Raw genomic sequence first — 16,707 nt, 5'->3', positions numbered from 1 at the left:
TCGCATTCCACCGAAATCTGGGGAGAGAAGGGGAGAAAATGTGCGACTGCAAATGCCGGAGATTTGATGGTAGTATCGCCTGGTATTGTCAAGAATCGGAATATATTACTACCAGTATTCGAAAGCACTTCCTGGGTGTCAGGACGGGCAAGAGTCCGAGTCTGTCACCGGTCCAGCTTTACATCTGTGGATTGGGTATCGACAACGGCAAGCTAAATCGCCTTCAAATGGAATTCCAATTTCGGTTCATGATGACTGCTGGATGACCGCCTGTCAGGCAAATACAGGCAATAGCAATCATGGTACTTTCCAAAACCATCAATGCAGTCTGGTCGTTGGCCAATGAGCTATCAAAGCCTCCTTGTAGTTCGGCAACCCGGAAGATGGATCGAACGAAGATGGTGACAGTCGCAGCCGTGAGGGCTTTTGTAGCTGTTAGCAACGCGCATGTGCATATGCGTGGCGGAACTGCGACCTACCGAACAAAAACCACTTCCACTTCATGCTCTCCCGCAGCGCCCCCGTAGTCGGGTTCTTCTCCTTCGGGTGTCTTCGCACACGCATGAGGAACTCGGCAGACAGGCAGATGAACAAGGCCAGGGAAAAGACTTGGAATGCCAAACCAGCAATCATGATGTTGATTCCGGTGTTGGTAAGACTTTGGGTATCGGCAGTTGATGTGATGGCTCCGCCAGCCGCCTGTAAGATCAGGGAAAGGAGATCGCATGAGATGAAGATCAAAGTGTACATTCGCGGCCGGATGCGGGAAATGCCCTCGCCGTAGATTTTCACAATCTTCGCGAGGCAGAGGTAGATTGCCGCGCTAAAGAAGGCGGGTCCAATCGTGAGAGGAATCAGGTACCTGTTGTCAGAATATCAGCATGTTGAATCCTCGTCTTGAACATCATAGAATCGATCCATACATCAGAAACCCACTAAAATTGAATGGATTATGGTGCAATATAAGACGCCCAATGTAGCCTAACACTTCCAGAATCAAGCCGCAGCTCATGGCAATGACAAAGCTCCATGTTCGATACCACAGCCCGAGGCCAAGCTGCAGCAATAGAAGCAGACTAAACACTCCGATGAACAAGGCGTTCGCCGGAATGGAAGGTTGGTAATCCACAAATGCCGAATCGATAGGACAGGTTGATAAAGTACAGTTAGCAGTGTCACTTGCCGGCATGATGTTTGACAAGGTATACTAGTAGTACCGAAGCTTTGTTGGGTGTCGTCCAGAAATGATCCAGAGAAATACTAGGATAGAACGAAGATTGCAGCTGACCAACCTGGTTTACCAGCAAGACGTACCTGCAGTCTATTGTCATCTTATATGCCTCCCTAACGATGGTTTCCTTGGCACAGCCTCCGTCATCGTCCTGGTGGACAACTGACTTGATCGAGACGGACTGGGCTTCAACCGGCCGCTCCACATTGTTCGGAGTAATTGCTGCGGACGATCGATCTCTTGCGATCGATGGTAGACATGCTTGCCCTGGCCCCATCTGGTACCCTTTGGCATACTCTGACGTCCTCGGACTGGAACAGGAGTATGTGTGGGCGCGATGATTGGTTAGTCGGGCACGGACAAGCTCGATAGTCCGTGTCCGGCGGCCCTAAGGAAAATCTACTGTATTCCGGCTCTCCTAACTAATGGCTTGAATCACACCGGTTCCGACTCCATTTATAAATCAGGCAGCCTCAATCGATAGTGGATTGGCCTAGACATCTGCGAATAGCTTGGGTTCCTTTGATTAAGGTTAACCCGATGCACATGGATGTTCCCTTATCGATGCCAAGCCAGAACAATGTCAGCACAGAGGGACATGCTACTTCTCAAAAGGGGAAAAAAAATGAACTGTGGGAGTCTGCCTGCAGTTGATGTCTCTTGATGCCTGTATTCTACTAACTGGAACAAGTTATCGAAACATAAGTAGCCTCGGGCGCATATAGTAGATTACTACACGCGAGGGGCCCGTGTCGGGGGGCTTGAGGCTCCTCGCAGCCGCCGACATCTCGGATTTTCCGATTGCAGCAGTCCTGCCTGAACAAGCAAATCCCAACTATGATCCTAGACAGTAGCGTGCCGGGCTAATAGGAACGTCACTTGGGAGGCAAAAGAATAAAGTCACAGGTCTTTTTGATTGGTTCAGAAATCACAACCCCCCGCGATGATTGGGCCGATTGAACTGTGGGCCCTTTTTTCTTTCCCGGAGATTCTGCGATTTTTCTGTTATCATTCTCGCCGTCGCGCATCCCATTGCCGGCGGGCGGGGGTTCTGAAGTCTTCCGATTTACGCATCTACTCTTGAACTAGTCAACAGATCATCCCAGACCCGGAAAGGCACCTGTCATAATGATCAGCACCACGGATGACGAGCCCCTTCACGGTAAACAAGCCTGGTCAAGACTATGCCATAGACGACAGCTAATGAGGTCAACTTTTGATTAGTGCTCGATTTGCCTCAAATCCACGAGAAGCCGTCTGGGACTGATCTACTCAAGGTGTTGGCCCTTTTGACCCTGCAGCCGCGGGCGTTCGGCACCAGCGCCAAACTCCCCAAAGGCCCAGCGGTGCAGCCGGCCGGCGTGACACGATACCTCACCTCAATCATCTCTAGCCCGCTCTCATGGCTAGACACGGAGGAACTGCGCGAGGCAGTGTGGGATAACGCCTCCGCTCGGCTCAGCGAAAGGTCGGGGCGCGCTGGTAAGCCAGTCCCGCAAACCTATTGTCAGAGAGGTGGATATGGTGTGCTCACACTTGAGTTCCCTCAATCTTAGCTATGCCAGCCATGTCGCGCATTTTCGAGATACCAGGCTCCTCCGGCGAGTCGCACACGCTTACTTTGCACGAACCCTCCCTCACCGCAGACAACTTAGGGATGAAGACATGGGTGTCTTCGTATCTCCTAGCACGCCGATTACATAGTATCTTTGAATCCCCACCAGAGCTTGTGGAGACGGGGACCACTCCAAATGTAGTATCGAGTAAGAACGAATCGCCTCTTCGAGCCCTCGAACTAGGCGCTGGGACAGGTCTTGTTGGACTCGCATTCGCAGCCGTTGCCGGCAAATCAGCCACAGTCCATTTGACCGATTTGCCGGAAATTGTTCCAAATCTCGCCCACAACGCCGCCCTCAATGTCGAACTCCTCAGGGGGGTGGGCTCGACAGCGACAACCGGCATTCTAGACTGGTCGGTAGCTCCAACACTCACTCCCACGGCCGAAGATCAATTCGATGTGGTGCTTGCAGCAGACCCATTGTATTCCCCTAGTCATCCGGCATGGCTTGTACAGACGATAGGGTTCTGGTTGAGGCGAAAGAAGCACGCGCGGGTTGTGGTTGAGATGCCGCTCCGGGGACCGTACCTGCCGCAAGTTCGAGAGTTTCGCGAGCGGATGACGGAACTGGGACTGTCGATAGTGGACGAAGGTGAAGAGGTTGGATATGATGACTGGGAGGGTGCTGATGGGGATGTGCTCGAGGTCAAGTGTTGGTGGTCCATCTGGGGATGGAGCAACACAGCATGAGTCGGCGTTCGCGATGACGCATGGAGACACGAGACAACGAAATCATGATACACGATAGACAGACTATTAGAATAACCATAGAAGATCATCGAAGAGTGTGCTTGGAAAGAATCACTCGCTCACCGATCATGTCCTCCTCTGATTCTGGAGCACAAAACCAGCGTAGCGTCACGTGGGTATTAATGACGTCGGTGTTAGATCGGTCTCCGCAACTATTTTGGATAAATCTATGCGAAAATCTGGAGAAGTCGACGACCCCGATGGATAATCTCTTTTTTGTTTAGAGTGTTTTCTAAACCCCATCCAAGGCCAAAATCAAAGTGTCGCAAGGATTTTTCGCACGACAAGTTGCGACTTTGGTCTGTATCGCTTCAAAGCCACCTCTGAGCCGCATATCCACCGACCGACAAGATGGTGATTGGACTGTTGACTATAGCTTCGATTCCCACGGTGACAGGGGTATCATTTGCCGTCACCGAGCAGCGCAAATCCAATCAAAGAAAAGAAGACGCGCGGCGCATGGTGAAATTCAACATCGAAGCTGTATGTGAAGGCGACACGGACGACGATCGCGATGTCAATGGGCGGATAGCTGTTGTTCGTAATGACAAGGTCGGTTCTTGGCTTCCTGCTTCATTTTCCTCCCATGTCCAATTTGCTAATCCATGCGCCGAATGTAGGTCTATCTGGACCATCGTGACCCCTCTCAACGCACCATTCCTGCATTTACATCTCTTGCCTTTTACATCGAGTACCCTGAACTGGAGGAGACCAAACATTTGAAGCGAGGCCTAGGGCTTCCTACTTATGTGTCCGCAAACCCTCCGCTTCTCAACTGGATCTATGCAGACAAAGATACGTACGAGCTGAAATATGGAAACCGCACACAGAGTGTAGCACACGTTGTCGGTCCCTGGGATTGGACAGAGGACGAGCGAATGATCACGCTGGAGGAAAGGGAGGCGTTCATCGCAGTGGAAGAAGAAGAAGGGCAGTGGGCACTCTACTTTGACCGAGATGGCGATGAATTGGCACGAACTTTGGAGGAAAAGGGGTTGCTTGACAATCCGTTTGTGCCGGTCAGACTTACTCGTCGCATTGTCGAGGAGTAATCACTTTCTCTGAAATTGACATAAAGCTTTTGTGGGTGCCCTTAACCTTCATATCATCGCGCACTTCGACGAGTCCATTGGAATGCATGGGAATCCATGCCGCTCTAGGACTCCGACCATTTACCACTTTGCAAATGGAGGCTGTGGAAGCTTCGACCGCTGACGAACCTTGCGCGTCCAATATGGGATGAATCCAGCGGAGATGGGAGGAACAATGAGAGTGGAGAAAACCTATGATCCCGATAATTAGCCACGTTCGACTTGCTGAGATGGAGACAAGAAGCTTTTCAAAATGCCATGTTGAAAAGCTAGAGCAGATCTATCTTGCAGACACTCTCGAGTTCAAGCTATGCTGTCCCATAATGAGCAGTGGTATGGTTCAATAGCCGTCCCAGCTTGTAGCAAGCTCACCTCCCGCTGGCAGTATCCGCTGGGCTAGAAAATCTACCATCCGCGCTGTTTTCACTGCGCCATCGTGTCACTCAGCTATTCGGCTATGAAAGCCATAACAGGTCTGACAATGAAATTCGTCAATTCGATTGTGGAATATCTCTATTTCATATCTATTAAGATCTTGTCTCTAAGCATGCGTAATGGTCGCTATCGTCCGTACTCCTGGTGAAATGCTGGTCGCTCTTTGCATAATGTCGTCCTTACAGGGGAAGTGGTAGCATAGACCACTCCCAGTCCGAGTCTTCATGCTTGTCCACAGTGGCTGGCTCTTCAGAAGAACATCTTTCGCATCGGCATATAAACTCGAAGGCCTTTCGTAGATGCTCCTGCGCGAAGAAAGGTCCTTATACTGAGTCAAGTCGAAGTAAGCGATGCAGCATTCTTCACCGGGATATATATCACGCGAGGCCGTGAAAACCATGCGGCCATGTCTATCAGGTTTGTGTACAATCTTTTCGGAACAAAATCGTGAGTCGCTATCCATATCGAATAAGAGTAGGGCGTACTTACATTCGGTGAGCAGGAATGGTTCAGTATAGCCGCGACGGGATAAACCGCTGCGGCGAACTGTTCGCCTCTATCAGACTGACCTTTCGTCACAGGGAAGGACCCCGTTTCTTGGGGATAAAGCCCGAACGAATTCGCTTCCTCCTGACATATCAAATGAAGAAGAGCGTCTTTGGTCATGCCGTGGGGTAGAGCGTCGCTATTCTGCAAGTATTTCTTTACCAAAATACTCCAGAACCGGACCCGGTCATGGGGCCAAGTCTGCGAAGAGCCACATAACGAGTCGATCGCCCGCCATGTGCTTGGTTGGTGCAAAGTCTGGTGGAAATTGACCTCGTCAGGCCCGCAGAGCACAGGCGGCGCTAGTAGCTGCCGAGTGGCAAGTATCCGTACTACCAACCACAGCATACCGAAATCATACTCACTCCATTTTTTTCTAATCGACGATGCGTATCTCTTCAGCCATGTACATTCGAAAGAATGGCGGTTCTTGTCGACACTCCTGCAGGACGAACTGCACCATGCCACATCAGGGCTGCATGACTGAGGACAATGGGCTCGTTCGCCAAGACGGGAGGCTTGATTACAGGCGGGATTGCTGCAAATGAGATTGTCGTTGGTGGTTGGTTCGTCCACGACGGGGATGATTGCATAGGGGCGATCGATCAACAGACAAGTACCCTTCGGAATGAATCCGGAGGCACGAAATTCGCGGCCTTTGAGGGGATTGGCGCTCTGGAGTAAATGTGGGTGGATTCCAGACCGAAGGTGTTGTCTGTCCGAGTCTACACTGGCAGCTGGCGCATCGACTGAGATGTGGACCACCTGAGACATGGGGGTTTGGAGGTTTTACAAATGCTCAATAGCAGGAGGAGAAAGAGCTTTTTTTCTAATGTGGGCTTATCTGGGCCTCATGGATCTTCAAGAGCTGTGGGGCGATTCGCCATCGACTGCCAGCCAATCACTTGCTGCCCGTGCCTGCCCGAGCCAATCGCTCCATTTATTTGGCTTTAGACTTTGTGATGTGCATTACAAGGGTGCGCGTCTGCTCTAATCCTGTACGAGTATTCTACACCGTCTACGCCATACTCTTGGTTGCTGAACTCCAAGCTTCGGCTCAAGGGCTTTCCATAAGAGGCCAACTGCAGCCAACATGGCCTGTATCGGGTTGCCACCACGATCGAAGCTGTCCAAAGATATAAATGGGTATTAGTTATATATTTTGGCAACAGGGTGGGGGTAGTCTAATCTACTACATCTCTATTTCATGACTGCCACGGTAAACTCCACCAAATTCCCAGAGAAATCTTGGCAGAGTATTCATCTCATTAACTCCCGCAATTGTACCGGCCGTGGTTGTCTCTATCCTTCGTTTCCGGATCCAGATGTCCTTCATTTCGAGATACAAGGTCATCAGTCTTACGTGACCGGACGCAAAGAAAGACACGTGCGCGTGTATCTCGAGCTTTAACTAGAGATCAAGATGTGCGAAGAGCGCACTGTATTGCATATCTGCAATCCTCTAGAGATGATTCGCGAACCTAAAACCCCGGATGACAGGCACGTGATTTGACCGCATGATCTCCAGATGCGCGTCACTTATTCCTGCTCGATCAACCAATCCTCCGAAAGCTGGTTGAAAATGGCATCACAATCACTCCGGACCGTGCGGCGAGCGCACCGCTGTGTCTCCCAGTCCTCCCCCCCTTTCACCTTTCCCGTCTGCCCTCGGCAACCCGGTCGGTCGCCCATAACAGCAACCCTCTGCGGGCTCGTACCTCAGCGAGCCAATCAAACGACGCAGAACAGCTCGCAAAATACCGACGGTCGATCATCTGGTCTGCATGTGGGCTGCTGGCTAGTACCGCTGCTGTCTATGGAATCATCAAGTCCGATGTGTTTGGATTGGAGGCCCTCGAAGCGGCCAAGGAAAACAAGTCAGTCGAGAGCTCGGAACAGCGGAATGCGTCTCCCGCAATGATGAGCCCCAAGGGGGCATTGAGGATGGACGGACCGCCGGGGTTCCCGAGCGACGGAGGGCCTTCAGTGATTCCGATCCAAGGCCAGGACGGCGTTGACCAAATCCCCACTGGCAATAGCTCGGTGCCGTTCTTCCCGTCAACAATCAGATTGCCCCCAGTCGACGAAGAGGCCAGCAAGCAGCCCGGAGACACTCTTTCCACGTCGGAAGGAGATGAGTATCAACTTCTCGGGCTCGGCATTCGAAGTGTCTCTTTCCTATCAATCCAGGTTTACGTTGTTGGTTTCTATGTCGCCAAGGCTGATATCACAGAGCTGCAGCAGCGCCTTCTCCGCACCGCAATCCACCCACCGACGGCTAAATCCGATGATGTGGCTGCTATATCCGGAGCTGGCGCTGAATCCGCAACCTCCCTGGTCCCCCCTGAGCGCAAACAACTCCACGACCTCCTCCCTAGACCCAGAACATGGCGACGCCGCTTGGACGGCCCTGCTCAAGGAGAACGGGATTCGTACCGCATTCCGCATCGTACCCACTCGCAACACGGACTTCATGCACCTTCGCGATGGGTGGGTTCGTGGCATCACGGCACGTGCTCAGCAAAAGCCCGCTGGCAATGGACCAAGCGAATTCCAGGATGAAACATTCGGATCTTCTATGAATGAATTCAAGGCTGTCTTCGGAGGTGGGCAACGCAAGAGCGTCCCAAAGGGCCAGACACTGTTCCTTTTGCGCAGTGCCCACGGTGCTCTGGATGCTCTCTTCCAGCCTGATCCCAAGCAGCCAATTCAGTGGATGGGCCGTGTCACGGACGAGCGAGTCAGCCGGTTGGTGTGGTTGAACTACTTGGCTGGCAAAAAGGTCTCCAGCGAAGGCGCTCGACAAAGTATTGTCGAAGGGCTTATGACGGTCGTTGAGCGACCGGTAGGAACGGTTGTACAGCGAGTGGTATAGACCATAAACCCGTTCGATCAGGTATCTTGTCATATCTTGTCTTCCTCTCTTCTCATCCCACCCAATGTACTTTTAAACCCTCTCTTTCTCGTCATCCACCGCCTCATTATTAAGATTGGAGGGGGAAACTCTATTTAAGTCTAGTAGCTGGAACCATCTTGTCTGAATCAAGTCTTTCTATTCGGCATATGCGCGATAGATGGCAATGCCTTTATCGGAGCTCAAATGCAGTGCAACGCCCTGTCCACACGAAGAACACGTATCCCTCCGACAGACGAACACTTTCATTCCCGGGGATCTGCATAGCCCCATGGCCCTTTACGACGATCACCAAGCTTGGCCCACGGATCGCCTTGTGGCTTTCCTTTTCGCCGGCACCGAGACAGGTACATAACACAGTAAATTCGCTCGACGGCGGCGCGTAGGCGTCTGTCTTCCCATGCACGCCTTTGTCACTCTTGCAACGAGGGAGCAGGGCAGTCTCCGCACCGCGTGGGACGAATGTCAGCGATTTGAATAGCTCGCTATCATCTCTCGGTGCCGGGCAAAAGCCCGTACTGATCACGCTGTCTGATCTCGCCATGCATTCAATCACGTCCCCTTCTAGATACACATGCACACTATCCTCGGGGACATACAGAGCATCGCCGGGTCCGAGGATGATATGGTTCATTAGCAGCGTGGTCAGGAGAGTCTCATTGTCAGGCCCTGCGTCCTGCTTACTGAGTCGACATAAGAGGCCAGGAATATATGGGTATGCTCCGAACTGCGACTCGGGAATGGATTGTAGCTCAATGATTATTGAGGCGATATCTTCGGGACTCGCACTCGAAATATTTGTGCACACTTGTCTGAGCGTTGCATTGGTGAAGTCGGATTGCGAAGGCACAAACTGCTCCAGGGGCCTTAGTCTGAACAGTCCTCTGATATCTTCGAGCGGCTTGAAGCCCGCCAACAGCTCGAACTTTGAGAGGGCAATCGCGATCTCTGGCTTCCGCCTGACGTCTCCTGGCCTGTCAGGGACTTGTTCGTGAAGTCGTTGCGCGAGGGTCCGGTCCGGGTGGATCTGTAGCTTTAACGCTTTAGCGAAGGAGATAATCTGCCGGGGATTAACTAACTATCCGCCTCATTCAGAAAGGATAGGACTTGAATACCTTGGTGAAAAACGGAATCTCTGGTCCATATCGATCTAGAACTGCCTTTCCCACCAATTGGGGGTTATCTCTTAGGTACTCTGCCAGGGGTTCGCCGGTAGATATAGAAGGTATGAAGGACTCGAAGGATGTGTGCCCATCCACATCTGGAGAAGCAGAAATAGTAAGCATATTGATGTGAAAGATGCCCCGGTTCCAAATAGATCGGACTACCTCAGAATAGATTTGAGACTCGTCGATTGGATCCTGGCCTGGTGTTTTGGACCACAATTGAGCTGCCACGGAGTGCCTTCCTTTCTTGCCCCATGCATTTTTCTTGGATTGATTAATACGGAAGAAGTAACTAGATCGTCTAGCGAAGATAGGGAAACTTACTATCACACTGCACTGAAGTTGAACCACCGCATCTGCCATAATCTGATGATAGAAAGCTATTATCCCACGATTGCTCTGCCCAAGATCTTACGGTTAGAGTCACTACATTATCAGCCGGGAGTTACTAGGCTACCGTCATGGTGATCAAATCACCCTGCTCAATCTATCCGAGGGGAGCTTTCACGGGGGGACCGGTCATAGGTCAACATAACGTCAGCTGCAAATTCTTGAATTTCAGGTTTGAACTGCATCGTCGTAAGGTATGAGGCGTGGATGTTTTGTCTTTCTTCTATTCTATACTCGTGAGGAATATCGCCGTCTATCGTTTCTCTCGACCACCAGGATCCAGTGTATTCGCCGGCCCAGTCCGCTCCCAACTCCGTCTCTGACGATGGCGTCACCCTTCCTGCCCAGGACTACCTCGAGAGCCTGTATCAATGCATTTGGATCATATTGCATGCCGAGAGGAGTTTCTTGACTACCATCCTGCGAGGCGATTTTGCGACCGTACAATCGGAGTGTCTCGATGCCCATTTCTGTAAGCCGATCACGGTCCACACGGGGCGTCCCCGGCCCATCCAAATGCAGAATGTGTGTCACGTATAAGTTGTACGGAATGGGCTTGTAGGGCCGAATGGTATCTGGAGAAGTGGGCAGGTCCGATGAATCACGACCAGGTGGGAAATCATGGGGCTGCCGGCCGCGGCTTTCTTCGCCGGCGCGTGCAATCGCTTCGACGAAGTCGGATGCTACAAAGGGCCGAGCCATCGGCCCAGTTTCTCGGTCCAGAGAGCCGTTGAGAATCAGGATTTTATGGCGAGCGGGGCTGTTGATGATGCTCTTCCCCACGCCCCGGAGGATAATGGCAGGGATGATGGAAGTGTATAGGGAGCCGATGCTGTATATGATGGCCTGGGCATTGTTCAGCGCTTCCAGCACGCGGGGGTTTGCCGGAGGGCGTATTTCCTGCCCGTACGGGTTGATGTACCAAATTCGACTGATCCGAGACGGCAAATCTTCGTTTTTAGCTTTGCTGAACGAGATGTTCTTATTACGTAGTGTTGCGAGCGACCCTGGGAGATGGTCCTCCTCGTAGGAAATAGCATCCGAAATATCAGAATCGGTATCCTCTGAGCAGTCTCCATCGGCGAGAAGGAGACTGGGGCGCCTACCGATATCTTTGCTGGAGGCCTCATCACTGGGATGGGAAATGCTATTCTGGCCAACAATGACCGTCCCATCGGCTAGGGTGGCAGAGATGTGATGCGAAAAGTTCGAGTTGATCGCCGGGATGACACGTACGACATCTGTTGGCACGCCGCAAATGCTTCTGAAGAGATATATGGCGCTCTCAAAACTCCCGCTGAAAAGGCGAGCGCCCGTCAGGAAGAGGTTGCCGACGCTGGCGGAAGTGAAGTCAAAAGTCGACGAAGGCGGACGTGCCCTTTTGAGTATCTCAAGGTTGAGCATGTTGAAGAACGACCGAATCAGTTCTTTCTTTGCCGGCGTAATGGAGTCCCATAGGTTGGACGTACCGTCTACGATGGAAAGCCAATCCTGGGATGCGGCGGCCGTGGCGGCTGGCAAGCGAGAATTGAACAGAGCTTTCACGGCCATTCTCTCTGGATTGTTAGGGCAATCGGGGATAAGCCGCACGAGTCTACCTGGTGGATAGTGTCAACCGTGCTAGAAAGGTTCAATGGAATGACGGTGACATACTTCGAACGTCGCCAATTCCTGGTCCCCCGAAGATTCGAATCAGCTCCGATGACGAGCCCCCATTGTCGCTGATCGGGATGATGTAGCTCAAGGGGCAGTCTTTACTTTTTCGGATCGCGTCGAACACGTCGACCAGGTTATTGGCAGCGCTTCCTCCTGATATTACTGCGATTCCCCGGTTGGGTGCAGACATCGTAGGCCTAGCTCGGTGCGCGTGTGGAGTCTCGGGTGCCAGGTCTGATAAGGCGAGGCGGTTCACTTGGACGCCAACGGATACCCACAGAGAGTCACGAGGGCACAGAGAAATATGGGCTTCTCCGAAGGTCGAACACTACGTCAAAGGACCTGGACAACTCGGAAAGTCTAGAACGCCACGCGAGCCGAAAAAGTGGCGCTTTGACGCGCGCCCGAGGAACCCCGGAATGCGACTCGATCACCCAGGCACATCGATACTCGCCAGATTGCACGATACAGCTATTTATCTGGCGCCTACAGCTCACCGGGGGGTTTGAATGTCATTTTCTCTGTGCTGGGTTAAACTTGGTCTCACTAGCTTCGTGGTTTCCATGAAAACAGGTACGTCCCAACACAGATGTGAGCAAAGGCGGAACTTCCCTTGACTTCAGAAGCAAGCTCGTCCAATCGTCTGAGTTGAAACGTTTTTGATCTTCAACCCACTCATCTAATAAATGCCGGGAGCCCCATTCTGCAGTTGGTGGTTGATGGCGGAGGAAGAACGATCCTGAAAGACAAGGCGCAGCTTTAGTTCAAAGCGTAACTTCCATCTGTGTGTAGCCCACAGTCGCTCATTGCATTCTGCCTCTGAATCACCAAGGCATTCAGCAAGCATTTTCAATGCGAGAGGAGCAGGCCAGTGGGGGTATGAAGGCCTGGGTGTCGCCAAGAAGCGGGTGGGAGAGAACACTTCATACGCTCTGTCCCTTCCATAGATGCCATAGCCTACTAGGGATGAAACTGCTTCGAAAGGACCGGGCAGTGGTCCTATGCAGCCATGTATCTTCACTCCTGCCACTTCGCAAAGCTCCCGGGACGTGGATGTTAGTTGATTGCCGCAGTTTACGCTGAGGAAGGTTGAGTTGTCGAAAATTACCATGGAGACGAAAGCTCCAGAAACTAAGAAATTGCAGACTCACTAGTAAAATTTCGTATGGTATTACTGAAATTCCCAGACTAGGATGCCAATGGATGCAGCCTTCGCGCTATACTTTCCATAGGTGATTCGATACGATGTTTCCACACATGAAACACAATGAGGACACGAGTCACAATATGACGTTTCAAAGCGGCAAAAGAGTAACACGATATAAGTGAAAATACCAGTGGCGTCCAAGCTCTGTGCAGTACGAAGTGAGGCTTGGAAGCGGCAATCTGGACCGATACGCGCTAGTCTGGAGCAAACCGACGGAACTTTTGGTCCAAAGAAACCATGCCGGACCCACTGAGCCCCTGTGTCAAATTCGATATACTATGGGTGGAACCTCTAGACATAGACGCAGTCACGCTGAGCAATTAACCCCGTGGAACACAATCCCCTTCTCGCTTCCTCTGTACAACTGGATCTGGTGTTCTCTTGGCTGCTCCAATAATCGAAAGATAGCTTCGGCTGGATTGCGAACTTCAGCCCAAGATCAAGACCAAGTCAGTCTCGTTCGAAGCCCCATTCGTAGATTCATGTTTAAGGGCTGCATGCATACAGGTAACTATATAGACCAGATGATGTCTGTGGGGTTTTGCTATCCTGCCGCCGCTTTTATGAGATCGCCCACGGGCTTAGACTCAGTGATTAGATTAGTTAGAAGGGATAGGCAAGGAATCAGGTGACCTAAGCAGCACCGTCGGAGTCCCGTCTGATTAACCTGTCCGGAGATGTACGCAGTATGCAAGAAGGATGGTCCGTGTTGAAGTATCTCATTTCCGAGGCTGGCGATGAAGATGGCGGTGCAGGACATTGCACGGAACCTTCGGAGAAGGTATCTCATTGTCGTTGGAAAAAATGAAGGAGGCGACAATATGCGTAGCTTGATAGATGGAGCATCAAGACAATTATTTTTGGGTTTGAAAAGCGTAAACGTTGTAGATCAAAGATGCATCCATTACGTACTTCTCATGCTGTACCTGGGGCCATAATCGACTCGCAGATCCGTAGTCACATCAATCTGACCATCGAGTTGACTGCTGTTGGTGAATCTCTCGCCATTCTTCCCTGTCCCCGATGCGTACCCAGAGTACGGGACGAGCTTATGGCTAGGAACCTCTGTGTTGCCCTCATAGCCCATTTTACGGGTCGCCATTCTGAGCAGAGGGCGAAGAGAGGGCAGGCAGGCTGGAATTGAAGTAGTCAGCATACGATACGAATGATCCGAGTGAAAGGCAGCTCGAGAATATTGATGTACCTGAAACAATTCCAATATTCGTTTCCACAGCTGTCCAAGTTGAAGGGCCAACAAACACCCACGTAACGTCACTGGATGGCACTTTATAGGCGTCTAACATGATGACCAAACGGACAATAGAAATGATGCATATACTAGATAAATTAGCAATCGCGATCTCGTAGCCTTGGAGCTATTCTCAAGGTCTTCCTGGTGTAGTGGGTCGCATACAAGCCTCCAATCGCAAATGTCGCGCATAAAGCAATCTTTTGTACCGTATTGCGGTGGATCGACCACACGTAAGGAAGCGGTAAAATGAGCAAGGCCCAGTCTGTAATGATATTGGGTACTGCATTTCCAATGAAAAAGTTGTTGATATCGACGCCGCAGTGCGCTTGAACATTGTAGTTCCAAAGACCCTCGAGAGGTATGCATTGAAAGACAGTGGTAAGAATCTAGTGAGAAAATCAGTGAGCTATGAGGACATGGAAGCAACCGCGGTGACTTCTATCATACCACACCCAAACCCCAGGCCGTAATTATGCCCGCCAGCACGTAGATCGGGATGGAAATGCTGGTACTTTTGAAAATCCGCCAGAAGAAGAGGAGGATCGAATATTTGTTCACACATAAAGCTAGCGTGTAGAAGATCTCGCAAACAAACAGATTTATGTAGAAGTGCGAGACGCCGGCTAAGCCCCATCGGTAGATATGAGTTCCGACACCACGTTTCACCCATATCATCATATCGACATAGTTCCCGGTCGCGAATATCTGCCCAATTTTTTCCGTTAGCATGCTTGCCAAATAGTGAAGAAGCGCCATGGGGCCGGGTCCGGGACCACAAAAACTCTTTCGTACCAGTGCAAGAAGACTCATATAGTCATCCCACCATAGGGCAGTCCTTTTCACACTCAGCCGACATAGAAATCTTAAGATAACCGCCGCCACTGCTAGGGCGTATGTCACAGTGTAGATGGCATATAGCTGGCCCTGCTTCGATTCTTTCAGGTCTATGCCGGGAGGAGGGGTTAGATCCATCTTGATGAAGAGCGTGCCAAGAGGGTCCAGCCAGTACCAGAGGGTGGATTAGGACTTCCAACCAGATAGGGATACGTGAGTCTAAATAATCTGCATTGGTATAGTCGCGTCGAATACGATCATAATCTCGGGGTTCATGCTTATGGGCTTTTGGCCCCCGCGCTACCTCAGATGGTCGCAGATCCACCGGAATATCGATGGCTGTGCTGCCCGCCCTGGCACGGTGCCTGGGCGAGGCAAACCCTTTTTTTCCACGTTGCATGACAAACCTAGCGCCCTGGGAAATCTGAAATTAGCAATAATTACCAGGGTCGGACTCCGTACAGGGTCTTTTCGAACGGGCCCGGCTAGTGGATAATCTGGCCACATTATGGCCCCCCGGGGGCGGGGTAGGATTCTTTGTTTCGTGCTGGAATCTGTTGTCGAGACGTGAAATTCAGATTTGCCTGTCACCCACAAAGAATGCTCATTTGCTACCTGTCTATGGAACCCCTCATGCAGAGCAAGGGTACCTAGGATTTTGCGAACGCGGGCGGGTGCCCTGGGTCTTTAAATTAAGGCCAAGGTCGCCCGATAATACTTGAGCTATTTCGCTTCTTCTTACCTCATTTTCATATCTCACCCAGCATGACCACTATTCTCTTCGTCCCCGGGGCCTGGATCACACTTGCCGCCTATGAGCCATTCCTTCAAACACTAAGTGGCGCTGGCTATGATACTCGCTTTGCTGCGTATCCATCTCTAGACCCTAAGGATCCTACGGCACAAGATGTTGAGGCCGACACGAAGGCAATTGCTTCAACACTAAAACCCCTCGTGGAGGAAGAGGGAAAAGATGTCTTAATCATTCTTCATTCCTATGCGGGTATGCCTGGAGCAGCTGCAGCCACTCGTTTGAGTAAAACCCAGCGGGCCAAAGAGGGCAAAGCGGGCGGTGTCATGGGCCTCGTATTTATTGGGGCGTTTGTAGTTCCTGAGGGCCTTAGCTGTGCAGGTCTGCAAGGTGGGAATCTGCCCCTTTGGATCCTCCTTGACAATGTAAGTAGACGTGGGTTACATATTACTGTTTCGGAATTTAACCGATCACCTGCAGCCATCGCCAAACCTCAACCTCCCCGATGACCCGGTGGGAAATTTTGCCGCGGATGTCGAGCCTGAGTTGGCCAAGCTCCTTGTGTCGGAGATCAAACCTCATTCTTCATTGGCATTTACCGCTCCCCAGCCACATCCTGCTTGGGCGGACGAGGAGTTCAAGGGACGTTTGGCATTTATTGTGACCGCGAATGATCCGGCTGTCCCGAAGGAAGCTCAGTATGGCATGATGGCTGGGTCTCAGAAAGAGTGGATTGTCAAAGAGATCGCTTGCAGCCATTGCGCGCCTTTCCTTAACCGCAAGGATGAAACCCTAGCGCTGATTCGGGAGGTTATCAGTGAGCTTCCCTAAATTACATAGAAGATTGAGTATCTAGCGAAGAAGAT

The 16,707-nt window shown here is 51.3% G+C and overlaps 11 protein-coding genes across 11 annotated transcripts; 6 read left to right on the top strand and 5 right to left on the bottom strand.

Moving 5' to 3' along the window:
* Positions 1-223: 223 nt before the first annotated feature.
* Positions 224-1,189, bottom strand: N7468_002768 (RTA1 domain-containing protein; the record flags this gene model as incomplete). Its single annotated transcript, XM_058472065.1, has 3 exons — positions 224-423; positions 480-862; positions 924-1,189. The coding sequence occupies 3 exons, from the start codon at positions 1,187-1,189 to the stop codon at positions 224-226; spliced, it is 849 nt and encodes a 282-aa protein (XP_058335206.1).
* Positions 1,190-1,350: 161 nt separating this feature from the next.
* On the top strand, positions 1,351-1,572 carry N7468_002767 (uncharacterized protein; the record flags this gene model as incomplete). The annotated part of the gene is made up of 1 exon (XM_058472064.1): positions 1,351-1,572. One exon carries the CDS (start codon positions 1,351-1,353, stop codon positions 1,570-1,572), a length of 222 nt encoding a protein of 73 aa, XP_058335205.1.
* Positions 1,573-2,359: 787 nt separating this feature from the next.
* Positions 2,360-3,539, top strand: N7468_002766 (S-adenosylmethionine-dependent methyltransferase; the record flags this gene model as incomplete). The annotated part of the gene is made up of 3 exons (XM_058472063.1): positions 2,360-2,393; positions 2,456-2,713; positions 2,788-3,539. The coding sequence occupies 3 exons, from the start codon at positions 2,360-2,362 to the stop codon at positions 3,537-3,539; spliced, it is 1,044 nt and encodes a 347-aa protein (XP_058335204.1).
* Positions 3,540-3,950: 411 nt separating this feature from the next.
* N7468_002765 (uncharacterized protein) lies at positions 3,951-4,651 on the top strand (the record flags this gene model as incomplete). The annotated part of the gene is made up of 2 exons (XM_058472062.1): positions 3,951-4,151; positions 4,220-4,651. 2 exons carry the CDS (start codon positions 3,951-3,953, stop codon positions 4,649-4,651), a joined length of 633 nt encoding a protein of 210 aa, XP_058335203.1.
* A 580-nt stretch (positions 4,652-5,231) lies between these two features.
* On the bottom strand, positions 5,232-5,525 carry N7468_002764 (uncharacterized protein; the record flags this gene model as incomplete). The annotated part of the gene is made up of 1 exon (XM_058472061.1): positions 5,232-5,525. One exon carries the CDS (start codon positions 5,523-5,525, stop codon positions 5,232-5,234), a length of 294 nt encoding a protein of 97 aa, XP_058335202.1.
* Positions 5,526-6,163: 638 nt separating this feature from the next.
* On the top strand, positions 6,164-6,355 carry N7468_002763 (uncharacterized protein; the record flags this gene model as incomplete). Its single annotated transcript, XM_058472060.1, has 1 exon — positions 6,164-6,355. The coding sequence occupies one exon, from the start codon at positions 6,164-6,166 to the stop codon at positions 6,353-6,355; it is 192 nt and encodes a 63-aa protein (XP_058335201.1).
* Positions 6,356-7,094: 739 nt separating this feature from the next.
* N7468_002762 (chalcone isomerase domain-containing protein) lies at positions 7,095-8,546 on the top strand (the record flags this gene model as incomplete). The annotated part of the gene is given in 3 exon segments (XM_058472059.1): positions 7,095-7,175; positions 7,244-7,963; positions 7,983-8,546. 3 exon segments carry the CDS (start codon positions 7,095-7,097, stop codon positions 8,544-8,546), a joined length of 1,365 nt encoding a protein of 454 aa, XP_058335200.1.
* A 211-nt stretch (positions 8,547-8,757) lies between these two features.
* On the bottom strand, positions 8,758-9,871 carry N7468_002761 (uncharacterized protein; the record flags this gene model as incomplete). Its single annotated transcript, XM_058472058.1, has 2 exons — positions 8,758-9,645; positions 9,701-9,871. 2 exons carry the CDS (start codon positions 9,869-9,871, stop codon positions 8,758-8,760), a joined length of 1,059 nt encoding a protein of 352 aa, XP_058335199.1.
* Positions 9,872-10,369: 498 nt separating this feature from the next.
* Positions 10,370-11,987, bottom strand: N7468_002760 (gluconeogenesis factor YvcK family protein; the record flags this gene model as incomplete). Its single annotated transcript, XM_058472057.1, has 2 exons — positions 10,370-11,739; positions 11,795-11,987. The coding sequence occupies 2 exons, from the start codon at positions 11,985-11,987 to the stop codon at positions 10,370-10,372; spliced, it is 1,563 nt and encodes a 520-aa protein (XP_058335198.1).
* A 1,921-nt stretch (positions 11,988-13,908) lies between these two features.
* N7468_002759 (putative integral membrane protein) lies at positions 13,909-15,228 on the bottom strand (the record flags this gene model as incomplete). The annotated part of the gene is made up of 4 exons (XM_058472056.1): positions 13,909-14,138; positions 14,209-14,342; positions 14,419-14,642; positions 14,704-15,228. 4 exons carry the CDS (start codon positions 15,226-15,228, stop codon positions 13,909-13,911), a joined length of 1,113 nt encoding a protein of 370 aa, XP_058335197.1.
* A 627-nt stretch (positions 15,229-15,855) lies between these two features.
* On the top strand, positions 15,856-16,672 carry N7468_002758 (alpha/beta hydrolase; the record flags this gene model as incomplete). The annotated part of the gene is made up of 2 exons (XM_058472055.1): positions 15,856-16,266; positions 16,322-16,672. The coding sequence occupies 2 exons, from the start codon at positions 15,856-15,858 to the stop codon at positions 16,670-16,672; spliced, it is 762 nt and encodes a 253-aa protein (XP_058335196.1).
* Between the last annotated feature and the right edge of the window lie 35 nt (positions 16,673-16,707).

This window comes from Penicillium chermesinum, assembly GCF_028974085.1.
Source record: "Penicillium chermesinum strain IBT 19713 chromosome Unknown utg000002l:1.0-5270490.0:1.0-5274688.0, whole genome shotgun sequence".
In the NCBI taxonomy this organism is placed as follows: Eukaryota; Fungi; Ascomycota; class Eurotiomycetes; order Eurotiales; family Aspergillaceae; genus Penicillium; species Penicillium chermesinum.
This window is presented reverse-complemented; position numbering and strand designations above follow the sequence as displayed.